Source organism: Salvelinus namaycush, chromosome 4, assembly GCF_016432855.1.
Source record: "Salvelinus namaycush isolate Seneca chromosome 4, SaNama_1.0, whole genome shotgun sequence".
In the NCBI taxonomy this organism is placed as follows: domain Eukaryota; kingdom Metazoa; phylum Chordata; class Actinopteri; order Salmoniformes; family Salmonidae; genus Salvelinus; species Salvelinus namaycush.
The window spans coordinates 44682545-44698592 of NC_052310.1; the positions used below are offsets into that span (position 1 = coordinate 44682545).

Genomic DNA, 16048 nt, shown 5'->3' on the forward strand with positions numbered 1-16048 from the left:
AACAGTCTTTAGAAAGAGTTTCATGCTGGTTTTTGGAAAAATGAGCCAGAAATGGTAGTTTTTCAAGGTGGCTCCCATTTTGGCTGTAGTGTTTCGAAGCGTGTGGATGTATTTTGTATTTTTCTCCGTCTTAAATTTTTTGCATTTATTTACGTATTAGGGTACCTGAGGTTTGATTATAAACGTCGTTTGACTTGTTTGGAGAAGTTTCTTGGTAACGTTTTGTATGCATTTTGAAGGACGGAAACCGGGGGATTATTGAATGAAGCATGCCAGCTAAACTGAGTTTTTAGGGATATAAAGAAGGACTTTGTTAAACAAAAAGACCATTTGTGATGTAGCTGGGACCTTTTGAAGTGCCAACAGAAGAAGATCTTCAAAGGTAAGGCATTTATTCTATCGCTAATTCTGACTTTCGTGGCACACCTGCCTGGTTAAACATTTTTTTTTATGCTTTTGTATGCAGGGCGCTGTCCTCAGATGATCGCATGGTTTGCTTTCACCGTAAAGCCTTTTTGAAATCTGACACAGCGGCTGGATCAACAAGAAGTTAAGCTTTATTTTGATGTCTTACACTTGTGATTATATGAAAGCTAAATATTTATAATTCTGTAGTTTGAATTTCACGCTCTGCAATTTCACTACCGTCCCACCTGCCCATAAGAAGTTAACGGATATTGCCTGTAATCCATGTAATCCATGGCTTCTCATTGGGATATGTACGTACGGTCACTGTGGGGACAATGTCGTTGATGCACTTATTAACTTCTTTATGATAGGGTGCAGCATTTTCACTTTTGGATGAATTGCGTGCCCATAGTGAACTGCCTCCTACTCTGTCCCAGATGCTAATATATGCATATTATTATTACTATTGGATATAAAACACTCTGAAGTTTCTAAAACTGTTTGCATGATGTCTGTGAGTATAACAGAACTCATATGGCAGGCAAAAACCTGAGAAAAAATCCAAACAGGAAGTGAGAATTCTGAGACTGGTCAATGTTCAACTCATCGCCGATTCAATTCCCTGTAAGATATGGATCTGTTTGCACTTCCTACGCCTTCCACTAGATGTCAACAGTCTGTAAAACATGGAATGAAGCCTCTAGTGTGATGTGGGGCTGGATGGGAGGTGTTTCAGTCATTGGTCTGGCAGAATGCCAGTTCCTGGTCACCCGCTTTCCTCATGATATCGCCTTGTGTTCCATAACTTCTACAGACATGAAGGAATGCTCCGGTTGGAACGTTATTGGATATATATGATAACAATATCCTGAAGATTGATTCTCTACTTAGTTTGACCAGTTTTTTCGTCCGATGTTGGCCTGCATCTGCGCGAGCGTTTGGACATGTGCACTAAACATACTAGCAGAAGTAGCTACTTAGACATAAGTAATGGACATTATCGAACAAAACAACGATTTATTGTGGAACTAGGATTCCTGGGAGTGCATTCTGATGAAGATGATCAAAGGTAAGGGAATATTTATGATGTAATTTCGTATTTCTGTTGAATCCAACATGGCGGAGAAATGTTGTTTTTATCTGAGCGCCGTCTCAGATTATTGCATGGTGTGCTTTTTCCGTAAAGTTTTTTTGAAATCTGACACAGCGGTTGCATTAACTTCTCATGGCTGCAAGCCCGATGTCGGTACACTTATGACAACAGCCAGCTCAAGTGCAGGGCGCGAAATTCAAAATATATTTTTTAGAAATATTTAACTTTCACACACTAACAAGTCCAATACAGCAAATGAAAGATAAACATCAAGTTTATTTTATATAGCCCTTCGTACATCAGCTAATATCTCGAAGTGCTGTACAGAAACCCAGCCTAAAACCCCAAACAGCAAGCAATGCAGGTGTAGAAGCACGGTGGCTAGGAAAAACTCCCTAGAAAGGCCAAAACCTAGGAAGAAACCTAGAGAGGAACCATGCTATGAGGGGTGGCCAGTCCTCTTCTGGCTGTGCCGGGTGGAGATTATAACAGAACTATGCCAAGATGTTCAAAATGTTCATAAGTGACAGGCATGGTCAAATAATAATCATGAATAATTTTCAGTTGGCTTTTCATAGCCGATCATTAAGAGTTGAAAACAGCAGGTCTGGGACAGGTGGCGGTTCCATAACCGCAGGCAGAACAGTCTTGTGAATCCAGCCAACATGTCTGATTTTTAAAATGTTTTACAGCAAAAACACCACGTATATTTATGTTAGCTCACCACCAAATACAAAAAAGGACAGACATTTTTCACAGCACAGGTAGCATGCACAAAACCAACCTAACTAACCAAGAACCAACCAAACTAACCAAGAAACAACTTCATCAGATGACAGTCTTATAACATGTTATACAATAAATCTATGTTTTGTTCGAAAAATGTGCATATTTGAGGTATAAATCAGTTTTACATTGCAGCTACCATCACAGTTACCGTCACAAATAGCACCGAAGCAGCCAGAGTAATTACAGACACCAACGTGAAATACCTAAATACTCATCATAAAACATTTCTGAAAAATACATGGTGTACAGCAAATGAAAGACAAGCATCTTGTGAATCCAGCCAATATTTCCGATTTCTTAAGTGTTTTACAGCGAAAAAACAATATAGCATTATATTAGCTTACCACAATAGCCAGAAACACAAGCCATTTACCAGCAGCAAAAGTTAGCGATCGTAACAAACCAGCAAAAGATATATAATTTTTGACTAACCTTGATAAGCTTCATCAGATGACAGTCCTATAACATCAGGTTATACATACACTTATGTTTTGTTCGAAAATGTGCATATTTAGAGCTGAAGTCAGTGGTTATACATTGTGCTAACGTAGCATCTTTTTCCCATTATGTCCGGATATTTTTATGACACTCACCTATTCTGACCAAATAACTATTCATAAACGTTACTAAAAAATACATGTTGTATAGGAAATGATAGATACACTAGTTCTTAATGCAATCGCCGTGTTAGAATTCTAAAAATAACTTCATTACGACATCCAGCTTACGTTATAGCGAAAGAGTGCCCAAAATCTGGGCGCAAACTATTAGTAAACATGTTCCGACAGATATATGAAATAGCATCATAAAATGGGTCCTACTTTTGATGATCTTCCATCAGAATGTTGTACAAGGGGTCCTTTGTCGGGAACAATCGTTGTTTGGTTTTAGAATGGCATTTTTCCCTCTTGAATTAGCAAGCACACTAGCGAAGTTGCGCGAAGCTCTCCATCGTCAACAAACGCAGACAACGCAACACGCCTAACGTCCCGAAAAATTTTCAATAATCTAATAAAACTATATTGAAAAAACATACTTTACGATGATATTGTCACATTTATCAAATAAAATCAAAGCCGGAGATATTAGCCGTCTATAACGACAGCTTTTCAGAAGGCAATACCCGGTCCCTTCTCGAGCGTTCCAGAAAACCGGAAATTGGGGTCACGTCATGCCAAGAGCTCTTATTCGACCTCAGATCAAGATATACACTCCATTTCTTCTCTCACTGCCTGTTGACATCTAGTGGAAGGCGTATGAAGTGCATGTATACTAATACATATCAAGCACATTTATAGGCAGGCCCTAGAACAGAGCATCGATTTCAGATTTTCCACTTCCTATCAGGAAGTTTGCTGCAAAATGAGTTCTGTTTTACTCACAGATATAATTCAAACGGTTTTAAAAACTAGAGAGTGTAACGTCCTGACCAGAGTTCTTATGTGTTTTGCTTGTTTAGTGTTGGTCAGGACGTGAACTGGGTGGGAATTCTATGTTGTGTGTCTAGTTCGTCTGTTTCTGTGTTCAGCCTAATATGGTTCTCAATCAGAGACAGCTGTCAATCGTTGTCCCTGATTGAGAATCATATATAGGTGGCTTGTTTTGTGTTGGGGATTGTGGGTGGTTGTTTCCTGTCTTTGTGTTTTGTCTGCACCAGCAAGGACTGTGACGGTTAGTTCGTTTGTTATTTTGTATAGTGTCTATGTCTAACGTTAGTAGCTTGTGTATTGCACTTTCGTTTGTATCTTCACGGTCGTTTGTTGTTTTGTATTAGTTTGTCAGTATCTTGTCTTTGTGTTAATTAAATTCATGGAAAATTACCACGCTGCACATTGGTCCTCCGATCCTTCTCTCCTCTCCTCGTCCGAGGAGGAGGAAGAGCTAGACTGCCGTTACAGAACCACCCACCAAACTCGGACCAAGCAGCGTGAGTACGAGCAGCAGCGGCCCACTACACAGGAATCCTGGACATGGGAGGAAATTCTGGAGGGTAAAGGACACTGGGCTCACATTGGAGAATATCGCCGCTCTCGGGAAGAGATGGAGGCAGCTAAAGCCCAGGAGCGGTGGTATGAGGAGGCAGCACGGAAGCGTGGCTGGAAGCCCGTGAAGAAACCCCAAAAATTTCTTGGGGGGGGCTAAAGGGTAGTGTGGCGAAGGTAGGTAGGAAACCTGCGCCCACTTCCCATGCTTACCGTGGAGAGCGGGAGTACGGGCAGACACCGTGTTATGCGGAAGAGCGCACGGTGTCTCCTGTACGCGTGCATAGCCCGTTGCGGGTTATTCCACCACCCCGCACTGGGCGGGCTAGATTGAGCATTGAGCCAAGTGCCATGAAGCCGGCTCAACATATCTGGCCTCCAGTACGTCTCCTCGGGCCGGTGTACATGGCACCAGCCTTACGTATGGTGTCCCCGGTTCGCCAACACAGCCCAGTGCGGGTTATTCCACCTCCCCGCACTGGACGGGCTACGGGGAGCATTCAACCAGGTAAGGTTGGGCAGGCTCGGTGCTCAAGGGAGCCAGTACGCCTGCACGGTCCGGTATATCCGGCGCCACCTTCCCGCCCCAGCCCAGTACCACCAGTGCCTACACCACGCACCAGGCTTCTAGTGCGTCTCCAGAGCCCTGTTCCTCCTCCACGCACTCTCCCTGAGGTGCGTGCACTCAGCCCGGTACCACCAGTGCCGGTACCACGCACCAGGCCTATAGTGCGCTTTGAGAGTCCAGTGTGCCCTGTTCCTGCTCCCCGCACTCGCCCTGAGGTGCGTGTCTCCAGTCCGGTACCACCAGTTCCGGCACCACGCACCAGGCCTACTGTGCGCCTCAGCAGGTCAGAGTCGGCCGTCTGCCCAACGCCGTCTGAGCTGCCTGCCTGCCCAGCGCCGTCTGAGCCATCCGTCTGCCCAGCGCCGTCTGAGCCATCCGTCTGCCCAGCGCCGTCTGAGCCATCCGTCTGCCCAGCGCCGTCTGAGCAATCCGTCTGCCCAGCGCCGTCTGAGCCATCCGTCTGCCCAGCGCCATCTGAGCCATCCGTCTGCCCAGCGCCATCTGATCCATCCGTCTGCCCAGCGCCATCTGAGCCATCCGTCTGCCCAGCGCCATCTGAGCCATCCGTCTGCCCAGCGCCATCTGAGCCATCCGTCTGCCCAGCGCCATCTGAGCCATCCGTCTGCCCCGAGCCTTCAGAGCCGCCCGTCTGTCCCGAGCCATTAGAGCCGTCCGTCAGTCAGGAGCCGCTAGAGCCGTCTGTCAGTCAGGAGCTGCCAGAGCCGCCAGCCAGTCAGGAGCTGCCAGAGCCGCCAGCCAGTCAGGAGCTGCCAGAGCCGCCAGCCAGTCAGGAGCTGCCAGAGCCGCCAGCCAGTCAGGAGCTGCCAGAGCCGCCAGCCAGTCAGGAGCTGCCAGAGCCGCCAGCCAGTCAGGAGCTGCCAGAGCCGCAAACCAGTCAGGAGCTGCCAGAGCCGCCAGCCAGTCAGGAGCTGCCAGAGCCGCCAGCCAGTCAGGAGCTGCCAGAGCCGCCAGCCAGTCAGGAGCTGCCAGAGCCGCCAGCCAGTCAGGAGCTGCCAGAGCCGCCAGCCAGTCAGGAGCTGCCAGAGCCGCCAGCCAGTCAGGAGCTGCCCTCCAGTCGTGAGCTGCCCTGCAGTCGTTTTCTTTATATTTACTATATTCTACATTGTAGAGTAATAGTGAAGACATCAAAACTATTAAATAACACATATAGAATCATGTAGTAATCAAAAAAGTGTTAAACAAATAAAAATATGTGTTATATTTGAGATTATTTAAAGTAGCCACCCTTTGCCTTGATGACAACTTTGCAACCTTGGCATTCTCTCAACCAGCTTCATGAGGAATGCTTTTCCAACAGTCTTGAAGGAGTTCCCACATAAGCTGAGCACTTGTTGGCTGCTTTTCCTTCACTCTGCGGTCCAACTCATCCCAAACCATCTCAATTGGGTTGAGGTCACCTGATTGTGGAGGCCAGGTCTTCTGATGCAGCACTCCATCACTCTCCTTCTTGGTCAAATAGTCCTTACACAGCCTGGAGGTATGTTGGGTCATTGTCCTGTTGAAAAACAAATGTTAGTCTCACTAAGCGCAAACCAGATGGGATGGTGTATCGCTGCAGTAGGCTTTGGTAGCCTTTGCTGGTTAAGTGTGCCTTGAATTCTAAATAAATCACAGACATTGTCACCAGCAAAGCACCCCCACACCATTACACCTCTTCCTCCATGCTTCACGGTGGGAACCACACATGCGGAGATCATCCATTCACCAACTCTGCATTTCACAAAGACACGTCGGTGGGAACAAAAATTCTCAAATTTGGACTCATCATCCCGAAGGACAGATTTTCACTGGTCTAATGTCCATTGCTCATGTTTCTTGGCACAAGGAAGTCTCTTCCAAAGCTGATCTGAGTCCTTGGATCCTCAGCCAGGAGAATCATGACATTACTAACCTCAATTGGATGAAGATTTTGACTTCAACAGGTCGGAGGCGTAGGACATACTGCTCACCCCGGAACAGGCCCTAATACTTGGAACTTGGAAAAGAAAACTGCATAAGAGAGGCCGACCTGCGGGCACCCTGACAAAACTACGTAGGCGAGTACATAAACCGCCTTTACCCTCTGTTCTTTTGGCAAAAGTACAATCACTGGTGAACAAACTGGAAGAGGTTCGTTCAAGACTATCCTTTCAACGGACCTATAGAACTGTAATATCCTATGTTTCTTGGAGTCGTGGCTGAACAAGGACATGGATGATATACAGTACCAGTCAAAAGTTTGGAGACACCTACTCATTCAAGGGTTTTTCTTTATATTTACTATATTCTACATTGTTGAATAATCAAAACTATGAAATAACACACATGGAATCATGAAGTAACCAAAAAAGTGTTAAACAAATCAAAGTACCCACCCTTTGCCTTGATGACAGCTTTACACACTCTTTGCATTCTCTCAACCAGCTTCATGAGGTAGTCACCTGGAATGCATTTCAAATAACAGGTGTGCTTTGTTAAAAGTTAATTTGTGGAATTTCTTTCCTTCTCAATGCGTTTGAGCGAATCAGTTGTGTTGTGACAAGGTAGGGGTGGTATACAGAACATAGCCCTATTCATTAAAATTGCTGTATCTCCCTCATTTTTCAGAGTAAAAGCATGAAACAATGCCTAAAGACTGGCCACATGTAGAAGAAGCCACAGAGTTTGTTAACTGGGTCCTAAGTCTTTGTATGGTGGATAGGCTTTCAATGGAAAAACAGCCTTAATTGTACTTCCTGGTTGGATTTTCTTCAGGTTTTCGCATGCCATATCAGTTCTGTTATACTCACAGACATTATTTTAACAGTTTTGGAAACTTTAGAGTGTTTTCTATCCAAATCTACTAATTATATGCATATCCTGGCTTCTAGGCCTGAGTAGCAGGCAGTTTACTTTGGACACGCTTTTCATCCAAAATTCAGAATTCTGCCCCCTACCCTAGTGAAGTTAAACCAATTTGTGAATTACTGAATAATAAGGAAAGGTAGAGGTTCTTGCATGCTAGCTCAATAAACAACTTCTTCCGTGGTGCCCCAAATGAGTTAATAGTTACATGATTACTTTAATCGGGTAACAATTGAACATAGTTAGTGGTTTGAATAAATAACAGTCATTAGATTAATGAAAGTCACGTCACGACAGTGATCACTGTTCTGATGTCCATAAACTATTTTCGGTCATGGGATATGATAACGGAAACATTATTTACAAAAAAAGTTAAGATCAGTGCAAAAATAAAGCATAATTGCATAATTAATCAGGAACCCGTAAAACAGCAGCTATCCATTGCAGTGGCATTCTTTCACCCTTCAGATGGACAACTATCAACAAACTATATGTTGATAACACAGGAGATTGGTGGCACCTTAATTGGGGAGGATGGGCTCGTGGTAAGGGCTAGAGTGGAATCAGTGGAAAGGTATCAAATACATCGAACATATGGTTTCCATGTGTTTGATGCTATTTCATTTACTCCGTTCCAGACATTATTTTGAGCTGTCCTCCCCTCAGTAGCCACTAGTTGATAAGCAACTGCTTGCTAAGGTTACGGTTAGGCTTACGTGTAGAATAAGGGTTAAGTTCAGGAAAAAATACACAACGCAGAGGAATTAACGATCAATGGAAATAGTTGTGACTTTGTAATGGAGAACTGAAGGGGTCAGAGACACGGGAGGAATTTCAGTCCGGGACTCATAGCTACATGTGGCAAGTTCTCATTGGTCTGAACTGTCTATACGTTGAGCCTGAAATGGGATACTTGTTATTTGGCCATTAGCCCAATTTTACTGCAAGGAATTCAAATTAGTCAACCACAGGCTAAGGTTGGGTTATAAATGACACCCTGTCCCGTTGTTCAATGGAGAATCCATTGAGGATATGGAAGAATGAACACCTGCTATCTATTCGCCAGCGTAACAACTATGATTTGTTCTCTTTGAATAAATATATTTTTCACCCCCTGATTTGCTTTGGGGTCTGTGTTATTTAAGAAAAACATTAACTGCTAACAAGGGTTAGGATAAGGGTTCAGGTTAAAAAACATTACAAATTAAGAGATGGAAATAGTATGTGGCATCCAATTTGGCTGCAGACAGAGATCTGCATATAATGACGATACGCTCATGTCTCCGCCCGAACAATGGGAGTTGTTGTCCAAAATGTGGGAAGGCAGGTAACACGCTTAGGTCCAAAATAAGTCCATAGAAACGGATTGTGACTACTTTGGACAGATTTTGGCGAGAGTGAAACCTCTTGCTTCACCTCTTTCTCTCTGCTGCAGAGGAGAATGTGAGAGGTGAAAGGTCAGTGTGACAGCCCAGTGTTCTTCTGGCTTCTTATTTTTCTTATTTTGACTGTGCAAACAAACAATGTTAGTTTTTTTTTACTCTTTTGTAGAAGTTAGAGTTCCACAGGAAGTGATGTCACACTAACCTCTCAACTCTCACAATCTCCTCTGCAGCCAAAATGAAAGCCACATGCTATAAAACAAATCACAATGATCTCATAATAGTAAGCACATTTAGAAAGGGTGTGCCTTGTCACAATTGTTGTTACCAGGTCCTAGCTAATTTATTAACCCTGGTATAACATGTGGATTCGATGGTAGTTGCACAGTGTAGTTACATGTAACAAGGTCAGATTTTGGTTGTAGTTATTAACATAGTAATTCACTGGTGACTTCTAAACGTGTAATACAAAACATGAGTTACATAGTGGAACAAGAAAATGTGGAATAACCTTCAGCAAGTGGAAGTGTAATTACAAATTCCTTCTTACATTTGTGTAATAAATGAGTTTGACAATCTTATTAACATGTAATTACATAGTAACACCTATGTAACTACTATGTTATTACTGTTATTACTGTGTAGTTACATAGTAATAGGGACAACTTAATGTAAAGAGTTACCCACATTTTGGATGTGGCACCAATGTTTAGTCTTAGCCGTCTTTGTCTTGAGCTGCATGGGTCTTCAGATGGTATTTGATGTGTCTGAGATCGTTGTATGAATTTAAAGCAAGCAACTCAACTGTGTATAGACTAGCCATATCATCGTCAAATTCAACTTTAAATAGTTTGGAAGGGAACCCGGGGTAAGAAAATATGGCAGGGGGTGATGTGGCACAGTGGTATTGACTGAGAAGGGCCTTTCACCTACTGTGCAGTAGAATAGTAGATAATGAGAGTGGTAGATAAATAAAAGCCTATTTACCCATACTTGCTCCCCATGCCACTTAGTTGCACAGTGTACATTTTATGCAAAGAGTTTTCTAAGAACGTATTGATTGGCTTTACAAAGGGTAGGCCTATTGAGTAGAAGTCTTTTTGCCAACCCATTCTTGTTCTCCATGCCACTTAGTGGCCCAGTGTTCATTTTATGCACACAAAAAAAATCTGAACCTTTGTTCTCAAGTGCTTTTACAAACACTAATGAGATTAAGCCAGGGTTGCAAAGGGAGGGCATAATACCGGTAATTTTGGAAAGTTTTTTTTCATTAATTAGTCTGTCTTCTCTTGAACCATATGGTCTAGACCAGGGATGGGCAACAGGTGGCCCACAGACCGCATGCGGCCCGGCCCCTCTGCCCCCCTTTTGTAGGCCCCCGGACCAATTTCCAAAAATGCAGTTGGGGTCTCAATTTACTGTTGACAGTTAAAATAATAGAAGACACAAGGTGCAATTTCGAAATTTGGTTGTACATCAAAAGTTTTCCTCTTGTTATGTCAGTCATTGGCAGTCACTCAATTGGTCCATGTTAGCTTAAAAAATGTAGATTCCTAAATTAGTCTAGTCTGTAGTAATCATAGTCGAATTACTGACTCGGGGGTCCCCATTGATTTTGTTAGTCTCACTCAGATATCATATTAAAAACTGCAAACATTTCTCTCCAACCTATGGCAAAATGTGTAGAAATTGTCTGTAAAACTGCAATTTTTTCTCTTCACCCTATGGCAAAATGACTAGAATTGCATGACATTTTTGGACAGAGCTGCTTCGCACATATGCACATAGAATACACACAAATGGAGGGCATAGAATAGAGTATTGAGGCAACTTCCACTAACAAATCAAAATAACATCATATAAGTATGTCGCTCTGGATAAGAGCTTCTGCTAATTGACCAAAATGTAAAATATGTTATATTAATATATATATATTTTTTAAGTGATTCAAGTATAGATAATCAAAGTTTCCACTACCCAAATTAATGAACATTCTGGTAACTTTGGTAAATTACCATTACTTTGAATGGAATACAGTCTTATTTGAGAAAATCTTTCTCCCTCTATTGACAGAGAGTACGTTTACATGCACAGTAATAATTCAATCTTAAACTGATTGTGGGAGTGGGCAGATTATGCAATAGTCATGTAAACACCTTTCTCTGCTTATCGTAATCAACGTGAGGTCAAAATCGAAGTCAGCATACGCCGATTAAATCACCTGGTTTCCTGAGCAATCTTTCGAATTATTAGGCCATTTAAACAACTTAATCAGCGTTCCAACCGTGTATCTGCTCGTGCTAGCACCAGACGAGCAAGCATCCCTCTTTAGCGCGAGTGAAGTAAATTCGGAACAATTTAATATATGTGTCATAGAAGTCATTTTCACATACAAACTTTATATGTCCAAACTCAGAATCAAATATGCTTCCCAAAAATGACATGGTTGCTGTGGTAAAACATTTATTTTGATTGGTGATTTTCAGGTAGGCTGATTTCAGATGTGTTCATGTAAACAGGATTATAAGGGAAACCGTTATTCTTGTAAAGTGTGTAAATGTTTTAATCAAACTATCATATTAATCTGACTATCCACAATAATAGCTTTATTGTAAAAAATTTAACCATACTCTTACCATCCATCCTCCCTCAATTCTCCCTCATTCAATCCCCCCATCCTCCCAGGAACAGTAGCTGCTGCTTTGGCAGCAGCTAATGGGGATCCATAATAAATACAAATACAAAAATAAATACAAATACAAATACAAAAAAAGGCATTGCGCCTATTAATCAATGTCATTGCAAACAGGCACTCTGAGAATTGGTGCCAGTGGCAGGGAGGCCAGAGTCTATGGCCGTGTACGAAATCTGTCTTGCCTACTACTTACTAAAACCACATACTGTGTACTAATCGTGAAAACGTATGCAGTAAGCAACAAATATGACCATACTAGGCTCATCCATACTGAGAAAGCGCCATCTTGAGCAATTGCGCTTGTTCACCGCCATTCGTTCATTTTGGTAGAACATGTACCCTATTCTGATTATCAGCTGTTGTTAAACAAAAGTGAGTCTCGAAAGACAATTCTCCTACTGAAAAGGGTTCAGCGAATTCTTCTAGATGATTGAGTATGAGAGCCTGGCATTTAACCTGTTTGGCGTGCAAGCCCGACACCGGTACACTTATGACAACAGCCAGCTCAAAGTGCAGGGCGCGAAATTCAAAAGATATTTTTTTTAAATATTTAACTTTCACACATTAACAAGTCCAATACAGCATATGAAAGGTACACATCTTGTGAATCAAGCCAACATGTCCGATTTTTAAAATGTTTTACAGGGAAGACAAAATATGTAAATCTATTAGCTAACCACGTTAGCAAAAGACACAACTTTTCTTACTCCATCAGGTTTTTACTCCATCAGTAGCTATCACAAATTCGACCAAATAAAGATATAAATAGCCACTAACCAAGAAACAACTTCATCAGATGACAGTCTGATAACATATTTATTGTATAGCATATGTTTTGTTCGAAAAATTTGCATATTTCAGGTATAAATCATAGTTTACATTTCAGCTACAATCAGAAATTGCACCGAAAGCAGCCATAATATTTACAGACACCAACGTCAAATACCTAATTACTCATCATAAAACATTTCTGAAAAATACATAGTGTACAGCAATTGAAAGACAGGCATCTTGTGATTCCAGACAATATTTCCGATTTATCAAGTGTTTTACAGCGAAAACACAATATAGCGTTATATTAGCGTAGCCACAATAGCCAAAAACACAAGCAATTTCCCAGTAGCAAAAGTAAGCGATCGTAACAAACAGGCAAAAGATATATAATTTTTTGACTAACCTTGATTTTCTTCCTCAGATGACAGTCCTATAACATCAGGTTATACATACACTTATGTTTTGTTCAAAAATGTGCATATTTAGAGCTGAAATCAGTGGTTACCCATTATGCTAACGTAGCTACTATTTCCCACAACGTTCGGATATTTTACTGACACTTTTTCTGACACACATATTCTGACCAAATAGCTATTCATAAACATAACTAAAAAATACATGTTGTATAGGAAATGATAGATCCATTAGTTATTAATGAAATCACAGTGTTAGAATTCTAAAAATAACTTCATTACGTTATGCAGCTTCGGTATAGCTTAGAGTAGCCAAAACGTTGGCCGCCCACGACTAGTACACAGTTCGACAGATATATGAAATGGCATCATAAAATGTTTCTTACTTTTGCTGATCTTTCATCAGAATGTTGGACAAGGTGTCCTTTGTCCAGAACAGTCGGTGTTTGGATTTAGAACCTTCATTTTCCCTCTCGGTTTAGGAAGCGCACTTGCCAAGTGGCACAAAGTTCTCCAACGTAAACAAAGTCAGAGAACGGAACACGGCAAAACTCCCGAAAAATTTTCAATAATCTGATGAAACTATATAGAAAAAACATACTTTACGATGATATGGTCACATGTATCAAATAAAATCTATCCCGGAGATGTTAGTCGTTCATAACGACAGCTAAACAGAAGGCAAATCCATGTCCTCTTTCGCGCGCTCCAGAAACAGGATATGGACGGTCACGTCAAACAAAGAGCTTTTATTCCACCTCAGACCAAGATAAACACGAATTTTTTTCTCTCACCGCCTCTTGACAACCAGGGGAAGGTGTATGAAGTGTACGTAGACTCTTACGTATCATGCCCATGTATAGGCAGGAAGTTGAACAGAGCATCGATTTCTGACATTCCACTTCCTGGTCAGGAAGTGTGCTGCAGAATGAGTTCTGTTTCACTCAGAGAAATAATTCAAACGGTTTTAGAAACTAGAGAGTGTTTTCTATCCAATAGTAATAATAATATGCATATTGTACGAGCAAGAATTGAGTACGAGGCCGTTTGAAATGGGCACGATTTAACTGGCTACTCAATACTGCCCCTTGCAGCCATAACAGGTTAAGACTCAAGTTCCCCCTCTCCTGGCCAAATTAGATCAATGCACTCTCGTCCTTCAGGGAACAATGACAATAGTACATTTTGGTCAATGAGCAAAAGTTCTTATCCAGAGCGACATGCTTAGATGATGGTAATTTGGTTTGTAAGTTGCCTCAATACTTTATTCTATGCCCTCCATTTGTGTGTATTCTATGTGCATATTTGTGGCGACAAGGAAAGCAGTCTGTCCCAAAATTTGCAACCACCACTGAAGCACACTCATCATTTCTGCCATTGTTAAAGTGATAGTTCACCCAAATTACAAAATTACATTCCAGTTTCCTTACCCTGTAAGCAGTCTACCATGTGTGTGTTTGTGTGTGTATGTTGTTGTGGTTGTGGGTTTTCTTGTTTGTGTGTGTGGTTGTGGGTTTTCTTTTACCTAGGCCACAGATGCAGATACAGGGAACTACAGTGCCAATGCGTACCGGCTGATCATCCCGCCCACGGCAGCTGGGCAAGACAGCTTTGTGATCGAGCAGTACACGGGCATCATCAAGACGGCCATCATGTACCGCAACATGCGCAGGTCCTACTTCAAGTTTGAGGTCATTGCCACCGACAACTACGGAGAGGGTCTGAGCAGCAGCGCCGATGTGGTGGTGAGTGTCTACTGTCCTCAAACAACCCATATCCCTCCATGGTTTGAAATACTCTCTCTCACACACACACACACACATGTAAACCTTTATTTCCTCAAGTGTTTCTCATTGGGCAAGTGATATGAGACTGCAAAGTCTGGCAGTTAGTAGTTTGTCATCCGTTAACTGTGATCTTAACAGTTGCCAAGCCCCACACCCCCCACCCAAACAACCTGATGGGTTTATTAGTGTCAGACAGTTTTCCTCTGAGCTGATGTATTCATTAGGAAGCTACATGATGATGAAACATGATTTATTTTCTATCTAGACTGTGTCTAGCTATCAATATATTACATTATGAAGAGCAGTAACAGCACACAAGATGCGCAATGTGTATGCCAGTGAACCCCTCTGCTTCACGCTGATGATGCAATTCAACTATGCATGGAAAGGGTTTTCTGCTCATTGTAATTGGCGTGTTTGTGTGTGCGTGTGTGTGTCTTTTTACTTAGACAATACATTTCCATTTGCTTCCAGTTATTGGAGCCAGTGTTGCTCCTAATGTGTAGGGCAAACAAGTCTGTAATGACACAGAAGGAGTGTTTGGGACGGGTGACAGCGACGTGTGCTTAATTAACCATATTGACCATTTTCAAGAGAAAATGTAATTTCATGGAGGCCGTGTGTGAGATTTGGCCTCAGAGCCAGTGCACTAACTGCGCCGGCAAATATTAGGTGCCATTAGATTTGCCACATGGCACCAATACAAGCAGGCAATTCAGTTTCTCGTTTTGGCCACCAGGAGCATGTCAAGCATGAATGTACAACATTTACATATCCTCTCTCTCTCTCTCTCTCACAGACACTTTTTCTTTCTCTCACTGCTGCTCTCTCTCTTTCTCTTTCTCCCTCTCTCTCACTGTCTCTCTCTCAGGTGACTGTGGTCAACCAACTGGATATGCAGGTGGTGGTGTCCAATGTCCCGCCCACCGTTGTGGAGGAGAATAAAGAGCAGCTTATTGCGTAATGCACCAGTCAATCACTTTCTCTCAGCGTTATTGTCACATTGAACATGCTTGGTTAAATTGAAAACGTATTAGGGTCCTAAAGGCCCCTGAACACTCAACAGAAACAGGAGAGTGGAGTAAGAGGAATAGCATAGTGGGATTGCATACATTTTTCCCCCCCTGATGAATAAGGGGCCTTGGTTCAAGGTGTCACGATGCAACTTGCAAACTCTGCTAGTGAAATTGTTTGTGTTGGATGAGAGGGTAGTCTCCAACTGTGTTTTGAAACTTTATGGAACAGAAAAAAAGTTCTAGCACTTCAGAAGTTCGAGCATTTTTGAATAACCCCTGTGTTGCACAACTTACAGT

General features: G+C 42.2%; 1 protein-coding gene across 1 annotated transcript in view; it reads left to right on the forward strand.

Moving 5' to 3' along the window:
• LOC120045886 (protocadherin-15-like) overlaps positions 1 to 16048 on the forward strand; it is a 282158-nt gene that overhangs the window by 211052 nt on the left and 55058 nt on the right. The window contains exons 26-27 of the mRNA XM_038990815.1: positions 14478 to 14693; positions 15607 to 15695. Coding sequence (XP_038846743.1) covers positions 14478 to 14693; positions 15607 to 15695 — 305 coding nt within the window. The remainder of the gene's footprint in view (positions 1 to 14477; positions 14694 to 15606; positions 15696 to 16048) is intronic.